This window comes from Perca fluviatilis, chromosome 20, assembly GCF_010015445.1.
Source record: "Perca fluviatilis chromosome 20, GENO_Pfluv_1.0, whole genome shotgun sequence".
NCBI classification, from domain to species: domain Eukaryota; kingdom Metazoa; phylum Chordata; class Actinopteri; order Perciformes; family Percidae; genus Perca; species Perca fluviatilis.
Window position 1 is genome coordinate 35,785,807 of NC_053131.1, and position 22,823 is coordinate 35,808,629.

General features: G+C 40.2%; 2 protein-coding genes across 13 annotated transcripts in view; both read right to left on the reverse strand.

Moving 5' to 3' along the window:
* Positions 1 to 22,071, reverse strand: part of LOC120548631 (scavenger receptor cysteine-rich type 1 protein M130-like) — a 62,069-nt gene extending 39,998 nt beyond the window's left edge. For 3 of the 5 annotated variants that reach the window (XM_039784968.1, XM_039784963.1, XM_039784967.1), the window contains exons 1-2: positions 21,968 to 22,071; positions 473 to 564 (exon numbers count right to left, since the gene is read on the reverse strand). The gene's annotated coding sequence lies outside the window, so the exon portion shown is untranslated. Of the gene's footprint in view, positions 1 to 472; positions 565 to 865; positions 944 to 1,170; positions 1,390 to 1,662; positions 2,092 to 21,967 lie in introns of those variants that run through there. The other 2 variants (XM_039784964.1, XM_039784966.1) reach the window with 2 other exon arrangements.
* LOC120548635 (scavenger receptor cysteine-rich type 1 protein M130-like) lies at positions 6,250 to 22,170 on the reverse strand. Of its 8 annotated transcripts, XR_005637206.1 has the most exons (9): positions 22,027 to 22,170; positions 19,646 to 19,746; positions 19,026 to 19,058; positions 18,648 to 18,941; positions 17,517 to 17,831; positions 17,156 to 17,440; positions 9,007 to 9,068; positions 8,791 to 8,858; positions 7,853 to 8,701 (listed from the first exon to the last, which is right to left on the reverse strand). XR_005637206.1 is itself a non-coding variant. In XM_039784973.1 (8 exons), exons 1-7 carry the CDS (start codon positions 22,128 to 22,130, stop codon positions 9,022 to 9,024), a joined length of 1,179 nt encoding a protein of 392 aa, XP_039640907.1. In that variant the 5' UTR covers positions 22,131 to 22,170; the 3' UTR covers positions 7,853 to 8,858; positions 9,007 to 9,021. The 8 variants fall into 8 exon arrangements, 5 of the variants coding, with proteins under 5 accessions (XP_039640907.1, XP_039640906.1, XP_039640910.1 ...); XR_005637205.1 differs by having other exon boundaries at positions 8,791 to 9,068; XM_039784973.1 differs by having other exon boundaries at positions 7,853 to 8,858.
* Between the last annotated feature and the right edge of the window lie 653 nt (positions 22,171 to 22,823).

Below are 22,823 nucleotides of genomic sequence, written 5' to 3' on the forward strand. Positions count from 1 at the left end.
TCTTGTTATGATTTGATACTATAAATAAAATGTAATTGAAATGAATTGAAAGCATGGGAGAAATTTAAAGAAAACATATACTGTAATTGCCTTTAAATAACTGGTACCTATTGTGTAATTATTGCATGCTTGAAGTTTATCTAGCTGATTGGTTTCTTCTGGCCTATTCAATAGGTATAATTGGGTATTATCTGCATAACTGTGAAACTTTATCAAGTGTTTCCTAACAATATTGCCTAGAGGAAGCATACTTAAAATAGAATATAGAAAAATAGAAATGGTCCAAGCATAGAGCCTTGTGGAACACCATGGCTAGCTTTACAATGCATGGAGGATTTATTGTATTATTGTTTATTGTCCATTTTCTCTTTTTGTCTTATTTCTGTCTGTGTATCTGAGAGCAGTTTGTCCCCTGATTTAAAGATCAACACAAATATTTGAATAACACATCATATTTAAAGCAGAGTCCTACCTGAGCTGCACAGCATCAGCAGCACCAACAGGTGATATATGTCCAGGTGGAGCATCTCTCTGATCACCCCGTTTGCTGTCCTCAGTGTATATCTGCAAACAGGAAGAGGAGGAGCTTTACTGGAACAGTATCAGAATCGGCTTCAATGGCCAAGTAAGTGTGGGTATATCACGATATATTTTCCCAATTTGAAAGAAAAGAAAGAAGAAAACAAGTGCAGGTGTAAAGGTGTAAGTGTCTTTCGCTATACAATAAGAAATAGCATTATATATATATATATTTTTGCTCTTTTTTGAATGTTTTTCATATGGAACTATGGCTGCAAAAGACAAAACGGTTGATTGTTAACAGCAGATAAACTAATGTTATACTACTTTTAACTGGATAGCTCACCGGGTAGAGCGTGCGCCCCATGTACAAAGGCTTAGTCCTTGTCGCAGCGGCCAGAGGTTCAACTCCAACCTGCGGCCCTTTGCTGCATGTCAATCCCCCTCTCTCTCCCCTTTCACATCTTCAGGTGTCCTTTATAATAAAGGCCTAAAATGCCCAAAAAATTATCTTAATAAAACGGGTTCGATTTTTTTCTGCATCCTTAGCAAACATTTTGATGTGTTTTGACAAGGAAAAGGTATGAGCCGATCCAGAAATGCGCCACAGAAAGATGCTTGCACAGTGCAAGGTATCATTTCATAACTCACCTATTGTCAACAGGTTGGATGGTAATATCCAGTAGGATGATGATGAGGAGAATGGATGAGGGGAATATCAGAACACAGACAAAAAGAAGCGCAACAGTGTAGTGATGAAGACAGAGAGGGCAGTGCAACTCCTTCAGGTAGCCGGGGTGCCAAACGCTAGAAAATGCAGGCAGAGAGGACAGCCAGCGAAATCACGCTACAGCCAGCGAAATCACGCTACTGCCAGCGGAGAGAAGTGAGGGATGAAGTGAGGGAGAAGGAGAGAGAGGCAGAGCGACAGCAGTGTCACATTTTGTATTGTTTTTGCAAAACCTTTTGCAACAGATTAATTAATATGCATCAGACTCAGTGTGCAAGGTTTCTGTGCATAAAGAATTTTTAGGAAGACAAATACGGAAAAACACATGAAAATTGAATGAGGAAGCTTCTTGTCTGATGAGCCTTACCACTTTAATTTTCAAAAATACACAAATCTGAAATTCATTTTCTTACCGTCTGATTCGTTCTTCTTCACTTTTAGTTTTTCCTCTGATGTTTCTCAAACTTCTTCAAATGCGTATTTTCTCCTTCAGGTACCACAGTTGCTCTCTTACTTCTGTTTTGTGTTTTCCTTGTTTCTCCTTTTCTCCTCTCTCAGTTTGTCTCTTGGTTTGTCCTCCACTGTATCTCTTCAGACAGACTGACTGCCCCACTCCGCCCTTCTTTCCTTCCAAAACAGGAAGCGTGTTGTGTCTTGATATGGCGGGAAGGCTTTCTCAATCAATCATATCAATGTAACGCGCCACTCAGTTCTGCAGGGGACTGTGACTGATTTATTTGATATCTCCTCGTGTAAATTGGAAGTTGTTCTGTTGTTGTCCTTGGAGGAGCAAGGACCTAGCCTCGTCAGACCGTCCTGATCTCACAAGCTCCAGTTTTCCACTTGCAGATCAGTCTGGCATCTTGAGATAGAGAAAATTTGGAGCCGTTCGCCAAACGACCGACCAATCAGCGTTAGTTTTGAGGCGGGTTTAGGTGTGATGCAACGAGAAGCAGTCTAAACAACATGGCATTTTCCACGGATGAGATGAGCGTAGCTATCGCACAAGTTTTATCTGAATTAGAAAGTATTCCTTCATTGAAAGAAGAGCAAAAAACGTCACTGGAGGCTTTTCTCGGAGGAAAAGATGTTTTTGCTCTTCTCCCGACTGGTTTCGGCAAGAGTTTGATCTGATTGATTTGGCCCGTCTATCACCAACATAGGTGGTGATAGACAGATGATTTATCCAATCAGCTAACCAGGATTTTCGCCCCTTCCCAAAAGTTCTCCAACGGAAAGTTCCCAGATGGATATGCCGAGCAAATGTGAAGCAATCCATCTGGCGGAGTCAGGTTAGCGAGGACCCAGGATGGAGGATGAAGGATGGAGAATAAAGGATGGAGAAGGACTGGTCTTTCTCTGAAACTGGTCTCACTTATGTTTTGGCATTTAGGCCTTTATTGACAGCTTAGACATGGATGGGGAGAGAGAGGGGAATGACATGGAGGAAACCACGGCCTCTGTGTCGAGGATTGAGACTCTACATATGGATGCGCTCTACCACTAGACCACTCAGGCACCCAACCTGGTTTCACTTTAATCCTGGTCGCAGTCTGAACTTGTGTAGAAAAATGTATTAATCAAGATTAATTGCATGATTGTACATAGTTACTTCTCAATAATTGTCACATACACCGAACGATCCCAGGAAATGAATCTGGTCTCAGTCTGAACCTGGTCTCAATCTGAACCTGGTCTCAGTCTGAACCTGGTTTCAGTCTGAACTCATGTAGAAATTATGGCTGTCAGTTGACATTAACATTTCTAATCGAGATTAATCCCATGGTTGTCCAAGTTAACTCTCAATGAATGTACCATACACCGTAAAACCTCATGATATGAACCTGGTCTACTAAAATGATAAAGATACAAACTGCAGGGCGCCTGGGTGGCTCACCTGGTGTAGCGTGCGCCCATATGTAGGGGTTTAATCGTCAGCCGGCGGCCGCAGGTTCGGCTCCAACCTGCAGCCCGTTGCTGGTGTCGTTCCCCCTCTCTCTCCCCTTTTAAGTTTACGCTCTCCTATAAGTAAAGGCATAAAAAATTGCCCCCAGAAGATACAAACTGCATTTGACTCTCGCTGGGTCTTTTTAATTTTGGATGTTTTTACCTGATTATCCAACAAAACAGATTTGTCCTCATAATCTGCAACTTCATGTGGCATCCTGAGTTTCCTTCAGAATTACTGCAGAGAAACTCTCCTGTTAACAAACAATCTACACGACTGTTGAAAAGTTAAGAATAAGCTGCTATGTTGATGATGTTCTTGTCTACTGTAATAACTATTTAAACAGATAAAAACAGAATAATTCAGACACCAGGGGCCTTATTTATAAAACTGTGCATAGATTCTATTCTGAAAGATTTTGTGCGCAAAAAAGAAAAATTCTGATTTATAACACCTTGCGGCGCACACTGGTACGCACTCTTCTCGTTATAAATACGGACGTGCGTTACCTTATGCGGTCCTGCACGAGCCTCACGCTCCTCCCAAGGTCGTCCCATATTTGTCCTAATAAGGTCCATGTTAATCAATAAATGAATATTCCAGCCTTGAAAGGAGCCCTTGATCACCAATCACAAAACGGAAAAATGGGGAAAAAACACGATTCAGTGATTGTGAGATCGATGTGCTCCTAACAGAGGTAGAACATTGAAACAAAATCCTCTTTGGAAGCCGTAACCCTTGTGTAGTGTTCATATTGTTGTTACGCAGCCTTAATACTTAACAGATTTAGCTCAATTACCAATGATATATACATCAATTATGGTTCATATTTGCCATTTACCCCTGTGAGATCACATTTATGATCATATGACCATTTTCGTTTTTGTGAGAAAGGAAATTCAATTATTAAAAAGGTAAAAAATAGAAACAAGATTTTGGATCATTATTGGTGCAAAACAGGTGAAAGTGCTTGAAATGTGACAATTTTGTAATATGTATGGTAACTGTGTGGGAATAGCAGGTGCAGAAAGACAACATTCAGACACAGACACCTACAATCAGACACGACCACATAAAGACGCACAGACACACAGACACACACACACACACACACAGATACACATCAAACAAACAACGCATTTCCCGGGGAGAGGCAGGGGAGAGCAGCGGAGGAAAAGCGCTCTCCCGCTGCACGGTGTGGGAGGATCCCCTGCCTCCCCCGTTGCTGGCAGCCCCTCGCCGGGCGCCGCGACAGGCTCTGGGTCGGTTTAGCAAGAACGGGATTGTTGGGTTCAGGAAAACAAAAACTGGGTTAGGTTTGGAAAATGGGCATACCATCGGAGTTCACTAAAACGCAGTCTACAAAACCTTGGGAGCATTACGCACGATCACACGTGTGGTCAAATGTTTGCGGAAAACTGGGAACATTTTTACGCATGGGAATTCTTTATAAATCCCGACTATTGCGAGGAATGTTGCGATGACAAATTTCACCCTGCTTCACGCAACTTTTTCTTGCGTAACAGGTTTTATAAATGAAGCCCCAGATGTTTTCTTTACATTTGAAATACTTAATGAAATGATTACATTTAGTGGATATCCCCACAGTGTTGCACGATGGGAGAATACAAATCAAAATGAGCTCATTCAGAGTTTCACAGTTTATTAAAGAGGTTTTATTTCCTCTAAACAGGTAAAAGAGAAACATTTAATACAGATCTTTATCATTTCATCTCTCTGAGTGTTGAACCTCCAGCAAACATCTGAAAGTACTTAAAGTTAAAGTAGTACTAGTACAACATTTTTCGTTTTTTATATAAAAATATTGTAATATTGCATTTAACTGGCTGTAAGCAGATGTCCTCTCCATGTAGAATAAACCTCAAATTATTAATTATGTTTTCATCTTTATGATCTCTGAAGGCTCCTGCTACAATTCATGTGTTCATATTTATTCACATTGTTTTGCTTAGTTATGAAAGTATTTCTATTAAAATCCTTTAAGTGCAAAAGTAATACATTTCTTAATTACAGAAATACAATAAAACTTTGTTACAAATTAAGTAAATGCTTGAATTGCTGAAGTACACAAATAAGCTAAATTCTTATGAAATAAGCACAAAATTGTTGTAAAAACCACCTCTGATTTTTAACATGTCCTTTCCTGAAAACGGCCACATAGGTTGTTTGTTCAAGCATCATTTTGACCTATGTTTATAGTGATGGCGCTCTCTAGTGCGCGTAGGTGTTATTCAATTGTTCAAATGTCACCATATTTCATTTGTACATTGAGTATTATAATACTGAATTGAGAGTATATGTGTCAATGTTTATTTTAATTTAATATTTAACATTAATTGTCCAACATCGTTCCCAATCGACCTGGGTCGGTGTGTCTTTGGTCGGTTTGTATTGTGCCAGCTGCTTGGATTTCGGTTTTTCTGCTTTAAAGTCTAATTTCTAAAATAAACTTTATATTTCTGAGGTGTTTTTACGCCTTTAGTAGGAACCAGCAGGCTTAGAGCTGAGTTTTAAAACGTTCTGGATGTGAGATGAGGAGGTGCTACTCTGCTCTCTGCGCTCCATCCTTGTCAGTCAGCCATCCTTCAGCTTCAGGAACACCCAGGTTATTTTCATACAGCTCAATGTTCTGTCTGTCTGGCTTCTGCCTCCTGCTGGTCTGGAGAGACATGACAGCACACAGATGTGACTCCCTGCATTGCTCCTCTCTTTGGTTCAACAAACAGACTTAGGCTGCTTCATTTCAGTCAGTGGTCTAAACAACAGGCTTGTGTCCATACCTTACAGTAGAAGTAAAGGGCAGTGATCACCAACAGCAGAGTCAGAGAGAACACAACCACTCCAATGATAAAAGGCCTTCGAGTAGATGGATCTGATGGATCTGATGGATCTGATGATGGATCTGATGGATCTGATGATGGATGTGATGGATGTGATGGATTTGATGATGGATGTGATGGATGTGATGGATTTGATGATGGATGTGATGGATGTGATGGATGTGATGGATGTGATGGATTTGATGATGGATGTGATGGATGTGATGGATTTGATGGATCTGATGATGGCTCCGATGGATCCAATGGATCTGATGGAACACATGGACAGTCATCACATCACACAACATCAGGAGTCCAACATCTCCTGTTAAACACAAACTGACCTGAATCACTTCAACATGAACACATTTTTTGTGGGATTTGTGGGATTTATCTTCATCTGAATTGAGGCTCTGAGGTCAGATACTATAATAGATTATGAAGTCCTCAGAATAATCTGTAGGAATAAAACTGATTTGACTTTGGGGTGTTGGTCCTCCTGCACTTTGGGGGTGAACCATATCTCTGGTAACCAAATATGCTCTGACTTTCAGTTTGCTGTTGCCATTCACATACTTTGTATAAGTTTAGTTACTATATGACATGTGCAACACGATGACAGTTTATTGTTTGCTGTAGCCATTTAGATACAGAGATAGATAGTCAATATTGTCTACTGGGGACATTTGTTTTCACAGTCTGTACATACAGTCTTATACACTTTGTATAAATTTGGTATGTCATGTGTAACACAATGACATCACAAGTGCTTAGGGACTACAAATTACAATACTGGAAAAACATACAACAAAAATATTTATTAATTTAACTTATATTTTTAAAGTAAGTGCTGTAGTACAAATAGCAAGAGAGAAATTATAATTGAGGTAAGTTTGGAGACACTACCTTATTTAATCATCAAATTAATAAATATGTTTGTTGTATATTTTTTCGGTGTGTTAATTTGTAAACATCCCTAAGCACTCGTCTTACTGCCGGTAGCAGCAGAGAGCAGAAGCCAGCAGGCAAGTGTTATTTAAATAAACTCCTGGTGTACTTACAAACTTTCCAATCCATCGTATTATGAGTACATAACCTATTGTACTACTTGTAGAAGTTTGGTATAATTTTGGGCATTATTAGTGGGGTAACTTACGAAATACACAGTTGGATCCATTAGCACCTGCACTAAGCTATTCAGCTGATAACGCTAACTCTCCCAATTTTCGATCCAGGTGAAAAAAGCTTCTGGGGGGTTGTTTGGTTCAAGGTCGTGGTGCAAAGGACCCTAGGGTGAAATTACTCCGAACCATCACTTTAACATTGGGCCAAAATATGAACAATAACGTTGCCGTCAGTGGGGTGTTATTATGGATCCCATTCAACTTCTATGGAAGTCCCACCCCACGAAGCAGCCTGATTGGTTGGGGTTAGGCATTGACCTTGAGTGGTTAAGGTTAGGATAGCTGACTGGTTACGTTACCTTGTGTAAGCATAGACGCCTGGCCAATAGTAGCGTGTGAATGCTATTGAAGGGCGGGTCTTGCTAGACGTTGCGTGGGTTCCATAATAATGCGTCAGGCGGCTTATTTGCTAGTTAAACACCGCTCCAGCAGATAGACGGTACTTTAGAAAAACATTACATAAAACAGGTGATTTAACGTCACCGCTCATTTAACATACAGTTTAGAAACAAAACTAAATGCTGAGGGAACATTACTATGTTCATGTTGGTTTTGAGCAGTATGCATCCCCACTAAGTAAACCTAAAACAAGTATAACGTTTTATACAAACATTCTAAAACATTTGGGTGATAACTTTCTCAAAATGTTTAGTATTTTATTTCATTGTTAGAAAAATAAGCCCTAACATTCTTAAAATGTTTTCAGTGGCACATTTTTTTAATGTTCCCAGGATGTTATTTTAGAATTGGATATGCTTTAAAACCATTATTCAATTGTTTTGTGGTAACATTTATTTATAATATGTTAGCATTATTAGAACATGTCACAATCTTCCTGTAACTGTTCAACTGATCACTGGGGTCACTAGTATGACTTAGATAATTTACAATTGGACAATTAACACAAGTTAAAGGTTGATATTCAAAAGTCTTTCAACAGAATTGCTTTTTTCATTCATTTCTAAACATTTGTGTTTGAAACTACTAAACCTGGTAACCTCTGCAATAAAAGTCATAGTTTTAACATCTAATATCAATATACTGTTGGGCATGGTTCTCCAGCCGAGGTCCTCTGCTGCATCCTTGTCAAGTGGGTACTCAGGCTTCCTCGTGTTGATATGAGTCATCCAGTTTTAAGCACTGCCTCTGGCAGTCAGTAAGGATTAAATAGAACCACAGTTATATTCGTAACTTTCGTTTTAACATCTAATATCAATATACTGCTGCAAGGGAAGCTAAATAGCTGATACATTTAAATTAATTCCATCAAGCCAAAAATGTTACTAATTAAACAATACTCTCTGACACATATAAACAAACATAAAAATATAAATCACACATGTCCCTATATCATTTGTACAGAGGAGTCTGCAAAATGTGTAAAAGCACACTGAAAACAAAGTGAAGTCCCTGTGGCCAGCAGATATGGCTGGGGGTTTCCTTCAGTGGTCAAGATGTGATCTTCAAGGCTGTGGCAGGACTGAAACACAAATAAAACATCTCCATAAAAGCCATGCATTTAAAAGATATATTTTATATTTGAAATAGAATTATATTGTCTTGACAAACCTTGTGAAATTTCCCCAAATGATCTGTGGCCTCTCAAAAACTGATCTTCTTGGGCTGCTTCCTTCCAGCTGGTTGTGTAGTGACAAGATGCAGCGAGATGAGAAGAGAAGTCGTGTTGCTGTCCCATTATGCAACCAGTGTAAATAACACAATTTAGTTGCTTGCTGACGAGGCTGTTTTTTAACCAGAATTGTTGAAAAATGTACAAAGCTCTACCTGAGCTACATTCCTTCAGTGTAGGTTTGTGTCACGTCTGTTACCGTGCATTGCCGTGCAATCTACCATTAATGTAAAGGAAACAATGCAGGTTCAGTAAATTGATAGAACTAAAAACACTTACCAGCAAATCACACAGAAAACCTCAGCAGCTAAAGTTAGTGTAACCTGAGGGATCAATATCTAATGATCGGATCACTCTTAAAGAGAAGAAACATCTGGATGGAGACAGATAACATTCTTAAGCAGCACTTTAATGTTCTTCACACTTCATCAGCTCCACAACAACACTTCCTTGTTTCTTACTCAAATGTATCTCAACCAACCAAACAGTAGCTAGCAGAACTGAGACTTAAGTAAATGTGAGGAAAACCACAGAGGTAGATTCATAACTGCTGATGTAAGTAATTAAACATGTAAATATGCATATACTGACTCTGTCAACACAAATATGTTAAATGTTAACTGTATAAACAATGTAAAATGTGTTTTTAGTAAATTAATTAAAATTATTTTTTACGTAAACCTTAGCTAGCAAGTTTGTCCTGGCAAAAAATATACTAATGTGACACTAACAAGTTAGTTGTAAAACTAGAAAAGCGCTATATAAATGCAGTCCATTTACATTTACAAGAGAGAATCACAGCCTAACATAACGTTATAGTTTGAGAAGTAAAATGGCACATTTACCTGACTCACAACAAATTCCAAGCAAAGACTGTAATGCTGTAATGTTAAGAACACCAGGAATAGCAGAATCACATTCCTCATCACCCAACAAATGCTCACTGAAATTTACCAAAAAAGATTCTGTAATCTGAGGCCTAATTAACATCCTCCAAACATTTCCTGAATGTTACTTTGAGAATGATCTTCCTTTGTTATCATGTAACATAATCTGTGGTCCTGAAAACATCCTTTGAATGTTGCAGTTAAAATGCTATGTCTTAATTTAACATTTAACGTTCATAAGAAAAATAATTTAAATATTATTTCCTTTAAATTAGACTATTGTAGTTTAACGTTACAGCAGCTCTAGAGATTAGAAAAGCAAAGGAAAAAAGTGACTGAATGATAAAAATTATCAGATAGAATTGCAAAAACATTTTAATTTTTAAATTGGTAAACATATTTAACCTATAAATAGCCTATAAACTTTGACTTTCATCCAGAATACGAGAATGTTCTTTGTTGTTATGCCACATTGTGGTAATGTCTTTCCTTTGTTATTATGTTATTGTGTGAATGTTTTACACAAACATTTTGTAATTGGTTACTTAGTCAACATCCCCAAAACAACATTGGAATGTTTTAAGTAGAACGTCCTACCCTTGTTTACACATCACATTACAGGAACGATTCTAAAAGACGTTTTGTAATCTGAGGCCCTGTTAACATCCTGAGAATGTTTTATTGAAAATGTCCTTCCTTTGTTATTATGAAACATAGCTAGAATGTTTTATAAAAGAACATTTTGTAATCCGTTACTTCAACAACATCCCCAAAACCATTTCAGGATGTCAGGAAGTTGCAGGTAGAACGTCCTACCTTTGTTAACATGTCACATTACAGCAGGGACGGACTGGGGCTAAAAAACAGCCCTAGACTTTCTCCCAAATAGGCCCATCAGCCGGTCATTCACCCCTAGCCGTGAGCGACAGACACTAGCCAGGATGTTCTGATACTATGCCACAATACTGTAGCCTATCAGACAGGTATTCACGCATCTCAAAACCAATGATGATAACTGGGGTTGTGTTTATTAATGAAGCCTCAGCCTTCAAATTAAAACAAAAAATGTACAATGCCATTACATCTGCATTGAAAATAAAAAGCAAATAATGAAATGTCACTGGCTACAGAAACCCCAGTTTACACAAACTTGTAATTATAAAACAGCACAGAGTATTACTGACAACACTTTCAGAGATAAAGTAGGCTACTTGTTGTACCTGAACATGGGGATTAGATATTCTGTAGGTCTATACCAAAACTACACTGAGGGCTAGATTTATCAAGCCGTTTGCGCCTGTTTCCAGGCGCTAATTGGTCGCAAAGATGGACGTAACCGATGCGGGCTATTTACGAACAGGGCGCACTTGGGTAAAATCGCAGATTGTCTGCCGCATGAGCGAGAAGAGACAAGTTGCGCTTTCAATATGCGTTCGTGGGAGGGTCGTGGGGAAAGTGGGAGTTCCACCCAAAAAGGTGGGAGGATAAGCACAAAGTGCTCCTAATTATATATCCCGTGGTATTATAAAGACTGTCAGTAAGAGCGCGCCTCTATTCTGCGGGGGAAACTCTCCGCCTCTTAAAGCAGGTCTAAACCAGCCGCAGTCGAGTTTCCTCGTAGACCTTTATATGCTGCTGGTGAAATGGCAACAGTAATCTGAGCAAGACGAAGACATAGGCGAGGCTGAACATATTTTTAACACAAGAATCACACTTTGTCAGTGAACACAACATCATTTAGCGTTACAGATCAAGCAGCCGTGCAATATTAGAGTTACTGGAAGAAATCAAAGATGAAATTGAATCTCCCACTCAGCGTTCACATCCCATTCCAGCAGCTGTTAAACTCCTCGCTACATTACACATATTGGCATCAGGATCATTTCAAACAGTCATAGCATCAGCAGTGGGAATATCGCAGTCTGCACTCAGCCATATCATAGCAACAGTACCGCTTTGCTACAGCGCAATCTACGGTCTAGTGGGCGGAGAAAGACACTGATTGGCTGATGGGCGTCAGGGTTGATAAATACTACGCAAAATGTGGAAGCATAGCGTGCGCTATTACCGAACTCGCATAAACGGACGCAACGCAAACTGCGCTAGTGTTAGTAAATCAGGCCCTGAGAGTGTTAGTTACTACCCTGTCATCTTTTGTGCTGCATCTATCTTCAACCTGAATAAACAAATGATTTTAAAGATAGGTTATTAGCTATTATTGATGATATACTATATCATCAAGTATGTGTTGCTTTGTGTTAAAGAATTAGCATTGAATAACCTATTTAATATTTTGTCAATGTCCTATTACACTTTTGACTCATATTAAGGCTGTGAAATGATGAAAATGACTTTCATAATCACCCACCAGGGGCCTGTTGCACAAAACAAAGATAAGGGATTAAGCCGGGATATTCAGGTTATCCTGGATGAATTTAGTTTTGACTTGGTTGCAAAAAAGCAGGTTGAATTAAACCCAGCCAAGTAAACATGGAGATTTATTCTTTGCAGCTAACCTGCTCCAGAGCAGGTTAACAGCCAGGCTAAGATTAATCCTGGAGTCTGATGTGTTAAATCAGCTGCCGCTCTGATCCAAAATAAATGTGTTAAACAGTTATTCCGTTGTCTTCTGAATGTGTTCTGCTTCATTTTATTAACATGCATTACTTCTCACTATTGCTGTCACAGGTTTGATTTAAATCCTACTATTGCAGTTGTTGAGATGGTAAGAAATGGTTGCACTGGCACCCTGAGAATAAGTGGGATGATATGGAGGAAATGGGCTTTTCCTCCACTGCTGTCACCGTGAAATGTGCCCCGTGCAACGTGGGGAGGTGGGGGGAGGCAGGGGGATCCTCCCACACTGTGCAGCGGACTCTAAAAGGGGACTTTTAGCGTAAATAACGACGACAATGACACCTGATCAAATGTCCTTTTTTACCAAATGGGAGTGAGAATGTGTTGGAATGCCACAAAGCTTCTTAATCATTTTATTTTAGTGCTGTCACTTGTCATCTTCGAGCTTGGGAGTGAGAAAAAAAACATGAATAATAACAGGCTACATTGTTTTACAGATAGGCCTATGCTTACAGTGTTTATTGAAGTCACTTCTTTTTCTAGTTTTTGTCCAGTCATGCTTGTTCTGTATGAACATTAATTGTAGAAAGATATTTACAATTAAACATAACTTATGGAGATTTGTGCATATGGTTGTAAAACATATTCTTGCATTATGAATATATTATATATTATATATATTATTATCAGGTTGTCCAAATAAGTCCCTTAAGGCTCTCCAGCTGATCCAGAATGCTGCAGCACGTGTTCTGATGAGAACTAAGAGAAGAGATCATATTTCTCCTGTATTAGCTTCTCTGCATTGGCTTCCTGTGAAGTCTAGGATCGAATTTAAAATCCTCCTCCTGACCTACAAAGCTCTAAATGGTCAAGCACCATCATACCTAGAAGAGCTCTTAGTACCTTATTGTCCCACTAGGGCACTGCGCTCCCGGAATGCGGGGCTACTCGTGGTTCCTAGAGTCTCTGGAAGTAGACTGGGGGCCAGGGCCTTCAGCTATCAGGCTCCGCTTCTGTGGAACCAGCTTCCAGTCTGGGTTCGAGGGGCAGACACCGTCGCCACATTCAAGAGTAAACTGAAAACCCTCCTCTTTGACAAAGCTTATAGTTAGGGAGTGAGGAGTTGCAGCGTCCACCTAACCCGGCCCACCTGCTTCTCCTCGTAGTTAGTTATGCTATTATAATTCTAGACTGCAGGGGAGGCTGTTTCCTTCCTATGACACACTGAGCTGCTCTCTCTTCTCTACTTGTTACTTCTGTATGCATCCTGTCCCAGAATTGCTTGTTACTAATCTAGCTCTGGGGAGTTTACTCCCCGGAGTCCTTATGTTTCTTCTTCGCAGAGCTATGCTCTGTGATTCTCTGCAATTCCCGGCCGCATCCTGCTGCGTCCTGCTGCATCCTGCTGCATCCTGCTGCATCCTGCTGCATCCTGCTGCATCCTGCTGCATCCGCCGCATCCACCCATGCTCGGCAGCGCCACGCTACATCCCGCAACGCCCTGCTGTGATGTTCCTATGCACAGAGTAGTCAGGATCCGGTATAGGAGACTGCACTACTCAGTATGACACGATGTGCCCTGCTATGACATGAACTTCCACGATAACCTTCGAGGTCACTGTGACCTTTAATGTGACTATTATCGCCACTGTTCATCACCCCCCCAACCGGCCCGTCAGACACCGCCTACCAAGAGTCTGGGTCTGCCGAGGTTTCTTCCTAAAAGGGAGTTTTTCCTCGCCACTGTCGCGATAGCCACTGCTAATGCTTGCTCTTGATGGAATTACTGTAATTGTTGGGGTTTTGGAAAGTGTCTCGAGATAACTTTTGTTATGATTTGATACTATAAATAAAATTGAATTGAATTGAATTGAATAAGGGTTTGAAATTAAGCCTAGTCCATAGGGTAAATTTCCCGAGGAAGAAGAATTCCCTCTGCTCACTTTTAAGGCAACGTAGGCTAAATAATAATACATTTTATTTATATAGTGCTTTACAGGCTACTCAAATACACTTTACACTAAAACCAGCACATTTAGCACATAAAAACAGATACAGCAATAAAACCAACACATAAAACAAGCATATTAAAGCAATTAAAACGTGGAGTAACTAAGTAGATTTTTTTTAATCCATACGTATTCGGTCCGCTATTGTCTGTCGGGCTTTTTTTCCGTTTGATAACAGCTGTAGCCTATTTCCCTTTTTGCATATTATATCACATATTATATTATACACACGTCTTTTCCATTTCTGCATCAGTGAATCTGTGATCGATACCGTGGTCTATTTAAGAAAGCCGTGAACGTGCACTTATCCCAGCTATGTACACCTGGCTTGACATAGCTTCACCTACTTATCCTGGCTCGGTAAACGTGCAACCAATTAAGCCGCGATGAGTGGATCACACTAAGTCAAGCTGCGCTTTTTCAGTTATCCTGGATTTCTTTATTCTACTTTTGTGCAACAGGCCCCAGGTCTTTGCCAGTTCCACAATAGTAAACGCAAATATGAAAGACAAGGAAAAACTGCACTCTGATGTAAGACAGACAGAAAGACAGTGCAAGCTAGGATTTTAGATTGGGTGAATTATTTAGCCCCCTTCCCTGTTTGTTAGCACGTTTAGAGCTGTACCAATGCAGGCCTGATGTTTTCCCTTTTAATTCAATACCATAGTGTTCATCCTAGCAGCAAAAGTGAGCTCACTACAACTTCTCATATACAACAAAGTAAAATCGCGGTCAACCCACAATGCATTTCTAACACGTTTCAAATTAACCTAACAGAAATTATTAAACACGTTAAGTTTGACAGCACTAAATGGCACGATCATTTTCATAATCGTGATGCACACCCATGTTGATAGCTGACTATGCAATTTGCTAAGATAGGGATAAAGGCAGCCTATTATAATGTGTCCTGCTCCTTGCACTACCAGTTAGTGATGGGCGAACGAAGCCTTGTGAAGCCTCTGAAGCTTCTTCCTGATTGTATTGCAAAATGATCCGAAGCATCAAAGCATCGAAGACAACACGGTGACATCCGGTGGTCAGCAGAAATGACAAGCAGCTATCAACTCGACACAGCCAAACGAAGCTTATAATATGAACATAGGAGAGACAGAATGGACACATGCATATGGCATGACTTGACTGAACTTTGAATTAAATGACATGACATGACATGACGCGAATTAAAAATATAAAGCCTATGTTTGAATATAACATAATAATATAAACTACTGTGATCAGGATTTGAATGTAAGTATGTTTAATTAGGCTAAATATGAATTCAATAAACTGCCGCAACAATGCCACCTTCTACTGGTTTACGTAACATTACGTACAGGTGTATGTAAGTAGGCTAATTTCCATTAATAGGCTAATCAAATAAATTGCAAGCCCACTCCTAAACCCTGCGAGTGGTTCCAGTGAATTCCGGCCTTACGGTAAGCATGTATCTACATGAATTCAGCAAACCCTTCTGGATTTTGCAGTGACGCGCGCGTTGGGCGACGTCACGATGCATGTATTTCAATTTGATACAAGCTCCAACACACTGTTTCGAACCAGTTTGTGCTGTGAGTGATACAAGCTTCGGTTGTCTCGCGTCAAAACACCGCAATCACTACTACCAGTACCTCTTGCTGAAGTGAAATTAACTCTGCTGTCTGTCTGTCCTCATCATCGCGATCGATTAGTCTAACGCATGTTAGGCCTACTTTTCCTCCCTCAGTTTTTTTTTTTTTTTTTTTTACACGTATCATATAAGTGATCGTATTAGCGCCCCCTGCTGTTGGCTGTTAATATCACTTTATTAGACTTTTTTTGTGCCGTCGGTTGGACGGCTGTTCTGGACTTTTCCCGAACGCACAGATTGTCAGTCCGTCCCTGCATTACAGGATGTCGCCGCCCCAAGGCCTTCAGAGGCCGGGGGGCCAGGAATTGAAGCCTTGGGGCCAGCTGTCGGACATTTCTCCCCGCAGCAGCTCTCCTGTTGGGCAGCCCATGCTTCGGATCTTTGGGTGGTTTCCACCTTAGCCCAGGGGTACATGCTTCAGTTCCGATGCCGGATGTTATTTAGGTCTTAGATTACAAAATGTTTTTTATAAAACTTTCCTGTAATATTACATGTTAACAAAGGTAGAATGTCCTACCTTTGTTAACATGTCAAATTACAGGAGCGTTATATAGGAAATAATGTTTTATTGAAAATGTTCTTCCTTTGTTGTTATGTCACATTGTTGGAACCTTGTATAATTGTTACCTCAACAACATCCCCAAAACATCATAGGAATTTTGCAGTTAAAATGTTATGTCTTAGTTCAACCTTTAAAGAAAAATTTTGAACATCATCGTCGTTTCCTTTAAAACATTATTAGAACTTATGTGTAACGTTGGCCAATGTGTGAATATTCCCTGGTAGCTGGGATGTCTGAAATGTAAGATCTCAAGGGGAAAAAAATATAATGAAACTGGACCGGGAGTTAAGTTGGGGCCAGTAGGTCATTGGTGCCTGCTGGTGAAAACCAGTGGCTCAGAAAGCTGTCAAGCTGAAGAATGTGTCCTTTCAGGCTGGATGCTGGTTGTCCCAGGGGACTTCTGAAGCAGCAGACATGTTTCATATCTACAGATATACTGTATATCTTGGTGTATGTTACATACATACAGCTATATATCTTGGTGCATTCAGCAGCTGATTTATTGACCCTGCAGCTCATCAGACTCCGTCATGGCTGCTGGGGACAGTCTGTTGCCATTCTAGCTGCTGCATGTGTGTGTCAACCTGGGTACATTACTGTCATAGATGAAGCCATAGAGGATGTCACTTTAGGGCTTACCTAAGCAGGTGAGATCCAGGATGGAAGAAGATGATAATGATGTTGCACACTCCCTCAAAGCAGATCCAAACTGAACACAGTTAGACCTGATCCACCATGCAGATCTGTATGAGGACTCTTCTCTCTCTTCTACAGAAACCGCAGAGCCACAGTCCAACTCTCTGCAGGCAGCAGCTGCTTCCTTCTGGGGCCAGAAATAGTGATCCACTGGTCTCCATTCTCTGAGATATTTCACCTCCAGTGTTCCTGCACAGCGACTGGCTCCTCCCACTAACCTGACAGGCTCTGAACAGAAACATCCGCAAAAGATAAAAGTGATTAACAGAAATTAACCAAATCAAAGCTGCAGCTCCTCTTCTACCTGAGCAGGTGAGTCCAACAGCTTTTCCAGATGAGCAGGTGTTTCTATCTGAGCCTGAGCTCATACAGTCCAGGAGAACAGACTCATTTCCTCCACACTGGAACTCTTTGGTCCTCGTTGGAGCCTCCACTTCTCCATAGAGCGCCCCCTGGAGGACTGAAGGAACTCCACAGCCCAGCTCCCTACAGACCACCTCTGCATCCTGCTGGTCAAAGTCATCTTCACACACTGAGGACCAGCGCTGTGTAGACTGGTTAGTCTTCACCTCCAGTCTGCCTGAGCACAGACTGGTCCCATTCACCAGCCTGACAGAGTCTGGAGAGATGATAGAAGATACAATAGAGAGAGAGAGAGAAAAGACACCAGACACAAACTGAACTCAGCACAATACCAACACAAGTTGATCATTAACAGAAGAACACATCTTTATAACACCTCAGACTGTTACATCTTATTTACATTTAATAAATTCTAACTGTTGTTTTCCATTTCTGAAAACTTTCAAAGTGAAACATACCACAACATCATTATCTGCAGATTTCTCTGTTCTGTTCCTTCTGCTCAGGAACTCTACAATCTTTGCTCTCCACACAGACAAGTTTAAACATTTTCACTCTTTCTTATTTTTGTCAGATCTGTGACCCAGAATAAAAACCAGTTTAGAAAATGATCCCTAAAATCTAAAAAAGGGGTAACTTCTGGACTCAATCTTTTAAGTAGTTTCCCAGGGTGAAGGAGCCACGTTGAAGTGAAGATACTGACGAGCCCCTGGCTAAGCTGAGCTGCTCAAAGTTGAGGCTAGTGGTTATTGGTGCTTGTTATGGGGGCAACCAAAGAACCTGCTGGTGAAAAGCAGTGGCTCAGAAAGCTGTGAACCTGAAGAATGTGTCCTTTCAGGCTAGTTGGCCCAGGGGACTCCTGAAGCAGCAGACATGTTTCATATCTACAGATATATATCTTGATGCATTCAGCAGCTGATTTACTGAGGCAGCAGCTCATCAGACTCTGTCATGGCTGCTGGAGACAATCTGCTGCCATTCTAGCTGCTGTGTGTGTGTGTGTGTGTGTCTGTCAACCTGAGTACATTACTGTAATAGAGGATGTCTTCGATAATGTCACTGATGGGCTTACCTGAACAGGTGAGATACAGGATGGAGGAAGTGTAATCTGATGACAATGATGATGCACATTCCCTCAGAGCAGATCCAAACTGAACACAGTCAGACTTGATCCACCACATAGATCTGACTGAGGACTCTTTTCTCTCTTCTACAGAAACAGCAGAGCCACAGTCCAACTCTCTGCAGGCAGCAGCTGCTGTCTTCAGGGTCCAGGCAGAGCCATCAACTGGTCTCCATTCTCCATTATGTTTCACCTCCAGAGTTCCTGCACAGTGACTGTCTCCTCCCACCAACCTGACAGACTCTGAATTTATTTAAGAAAAGATGAAACTGTAAATGCTGATTCTGCTTTAATGTCTTTTTATTTCTCTTTTCTGTCTCTGTTTACCTGTTGAGGTGTGTTCTCCTTCAGCCCGGAGTTCTGAGGAGAAAATCAGAAGGTAAACATCAGTATAAAGCAGCATGATTGGATCACAACTGTGGACAGAAAAAAACTCTCTCAGGTTGTTTTGTAAAGAATTTTCTAGCAGCTCAGAAAAATCTCAGTGAACTCACTCTGGAGCAATTTTACCAGTTTACTAAATGTAAATGAATATGTGAATACACAGAAGACTATTCAGCTGTTCGGGAGGAATTTTAAGAAAACATATACTGTAATTATGTTTACTAACCGCACCTATTCCGTAATTATTGCATACTTAACAATTTACCAGCTTATTGGTTTCTTCTGGCTTAATCAATAGATATAATTGGGTATAATCTGCATAACAGTGACACTATGTAGTGTTTACTAACAATAATTGCCTAGAGGAAGCATATTTAATGTAAATAGAAGTGGTCCAAGCACAGAGCCTTGTGGAACACCATGGCTGACTTGACTGAACATGGATGATTTATCATTAAATCTATTTTCCGATTTGTGTGTGTGTGTGTGAGAGAGTTTGTCCTCTGATTACAAGATCATCACAAATATTCAAATAACACATTATCGTTAAAACAGAGTCCTACCTGGGCTGAGCAGCAGCAGCAGCAGCAGCAGCACAAACAGGTGATACATGTCCAGGTGGAGCATCTCTCTGATCACCCTGTGTGCTGTCCTCAGTGTATATCTGTGAACAGGAAGAGGAGGAGCTTTACTGGAACAGAATCAGAATCAGCTTCAATGGCCAAGTAAGGCTATATTTACATTGCTCATTTTTGGGTTAAAAAGAAATATCTTTTGCTACGTTTTAGCATTACATGACCTTTCCCCCCATTCCAACTACAAGACCAAAGGTGATTGTGCCTTTGCGATTTTAGCTCCAACACTCTGGAATCAACAGGTGACATGTATCCAGTTGATATGGCTTAGGTTATAACATTAGGTTGAAATATCAAAATTAGAGCTAAAGAGCTGGTTGAGTGCAATGATGTGTTTCTGTTGGGTGAGCCAGCTAATCCTCTTATGCTGTACCTCAAGAAGGAATACCCCAATGGTGGAGTTACTCCACAGGAGCAGTATTCAGAGCTATCACTTTGCAAGGCACACATGGTGATTGAATGTTCACCTTACTTCCTGCTTTTCTCTCATCATAACTACAGTACAGGCCAAAAGTTTGGACACACCTTCTCATTCAATGCGTTTCCTTTTTATTTTCATGACTATTTACATTGTAGATTCTCACTGAAGGCATCAAAACTATGAATGAACACATATGGAATTATGTGCTTAACAAAAAAGTGTGAAATAACTGAAAACATGTCTTATATTTTAGATTCTTCAAAGTAGCCACCCTTTGCTTTTTTATTAATAAGGGAAAGAATTCCACTAATGAACCCTGACAAAGCACACTTGTGAAGTGAAAACCATTTCAGGTGACTACCTCATGAAGCTCATTGAGAGAACACCAAGGGTTTGCAGAGCTATCAAAAAAAGCAAAGGGTGGATACTTTGAAGAAACTAGAATATAAGACATGTTTTCAGTTATTTCACACTTTTTTGTTAAGTACATAATTCCACATGTGTTCATTCATAGTTTTGATGCCTTCAGTGAGAATCTACAATGTAAATAGTCATGAAAATAAAGAAACACGTTTGGCCTGTACTGTACATTACATTATGTCATTTAGCTGACGCTTTTATCCAAAGTGACTTCCAATTAAATGCTTTCAACCCTGAAAGTGCAAACTCCAGACAGCAAGTAGTAAGTGCAAGTACATTAGCTTTAGATAAGCAAAACAACAAAGAGCCATATTAAAGTGCAGCTTCAATATTGTATATATATATATATATATATATATATATATATATATATATATATATATATATATATATATATATATATATATATATATATATATATCAATCACATCTATGTCACATCCTGAAGTTATTCAGCAAAGACAATTTGGAGGTAAGTTGGTCTATTTTTCTGGTTATAGAAAGATATTGATTCTATTGGGAGATTGGTGTCGTATATTTTTCTACATGTAAGGCACCCACTCTACTTCTAGATTGATTCAAGTCAAACTCAGGTTCTGGGACATATTCTGCTGGGATCTGTGGAATAACCAGTAATTATGAAGTGAGCTAATGTCATATCCTGACTGACCATGCCAAAGGAGAGTTTGTAGAAGCCATGTGGGAAATGACAAGTAGCCGAGGCGAACATACAGAGAAGCAACAAAGAGATCTCAGACCTAGTGAAATCACTCGGTCTGAGAAGCAAGTGCAGCAAACAGTACAAGCTTTTCAGAGTTTTATCAACCCATTTCAGCTTGAGACTTCTCAGCCCATGACAAGTTTGAGTTCAGGAGCAGTTATGCCAGAAGAGTTGCCCTATGATGTGCTGAATGCCCTGAAAAATGGCAAAACTCGAAAAGAGAAGTTCATCCGTGATCGACTTCAAACTAAAAAGGTCCTTTTCTTTGAACCCAACAAGAGGAACAGATTCAAGACAATGTCATCTACCACACCTAAAAGGAAGCTTGTGGCATCAAACCAAAAAGTGATCCAGTAAAAGGCCACAAATGGGTTTATCATTCAGATCTTCATCAATTTTCACAAGAACTTAAGTCACAAATTAGCATCTCTGACCTAATGACCTATCCCTTGACTCTGACGCCATACTCCATCTCAACAATCGATGGCTTTTTGCAAAAGACAAAGCAAAAGGAATTAATCACATGATCAAAGATGCTGAGAATGCACTTCCTTCTCCAAGTCAATGTGCTCTCATTCAAGATGGAATCTCCTCATTCTACAGTACATGCGCATTGTACCACGGACAATGAAGACTATATCAGAGCAGCAGAGCAGAGCAGCAAACAGTATTCAGCACAGACACTTACATTGAATTGGAATGGTTTTCTCACAAATAATGAAAACAAGAAGGCACTCATTCATTTACTTCTGGATCACTGCAGCTCTTGTGATATGATGGAAGACATCATCCGAAGGCCTGTCATTTTCATAGAGGCTGGTCAAGCTTTCAAGCAGTGACGGACTGGCCATCTAGAATTTGGGCAAATGCCAGAAGGGCCGCACCCCTATGGACTCCTACGGGCCACTACTGATAAAGTTATTTTATGCATGCAGCCTCAAGGTGCGTGGAAAGATTAACTCGGAAGGCAGAGTTACTAATTTCCAAGCTAGGTTGTTGACAAAAATAGGGCCAGTGTGTTGCAAATGCCAGGGCCGTTTTTTGATCCCAGTCTGTCACTGCTTTCAAGATAGAATGCATTGCTGGAGTTATGTCAAAAGAACTTCTACCAGAAATCTGTTCAAAACATGAAGAAACAGATGTGAGGGTGATCATTTACATGCAGTATATCCAAACTAAAATGCCTCACATCAGTGAGAGTCAGAGCAAAAGACTGACATGTTCTTCATCTTCCTGTATTATGCCAAGTCATCAACTGTCAACATCATCTTTGACATGGGAGATAGACTAATCAATATCAACCAGCTGTCTGAAGATTATTCACAGAAACAAATTTCAGCTCTCTTCTGGCCTTGCATGCATTGACTGGTGCTGACTGCACTTAAGCACTCAAAGGCAAAAGGAAGGTCCGTCCGATAAAGATTCTTAATCAGAATTCAGAGTTTATTCAGTGAAGATGAGGAAGAGGAGGAAAATGATGATTGAGAGTTTATATTCTACACTAATACAATACACTAACTTGAGCAGTCATCAAAGTACAGCAT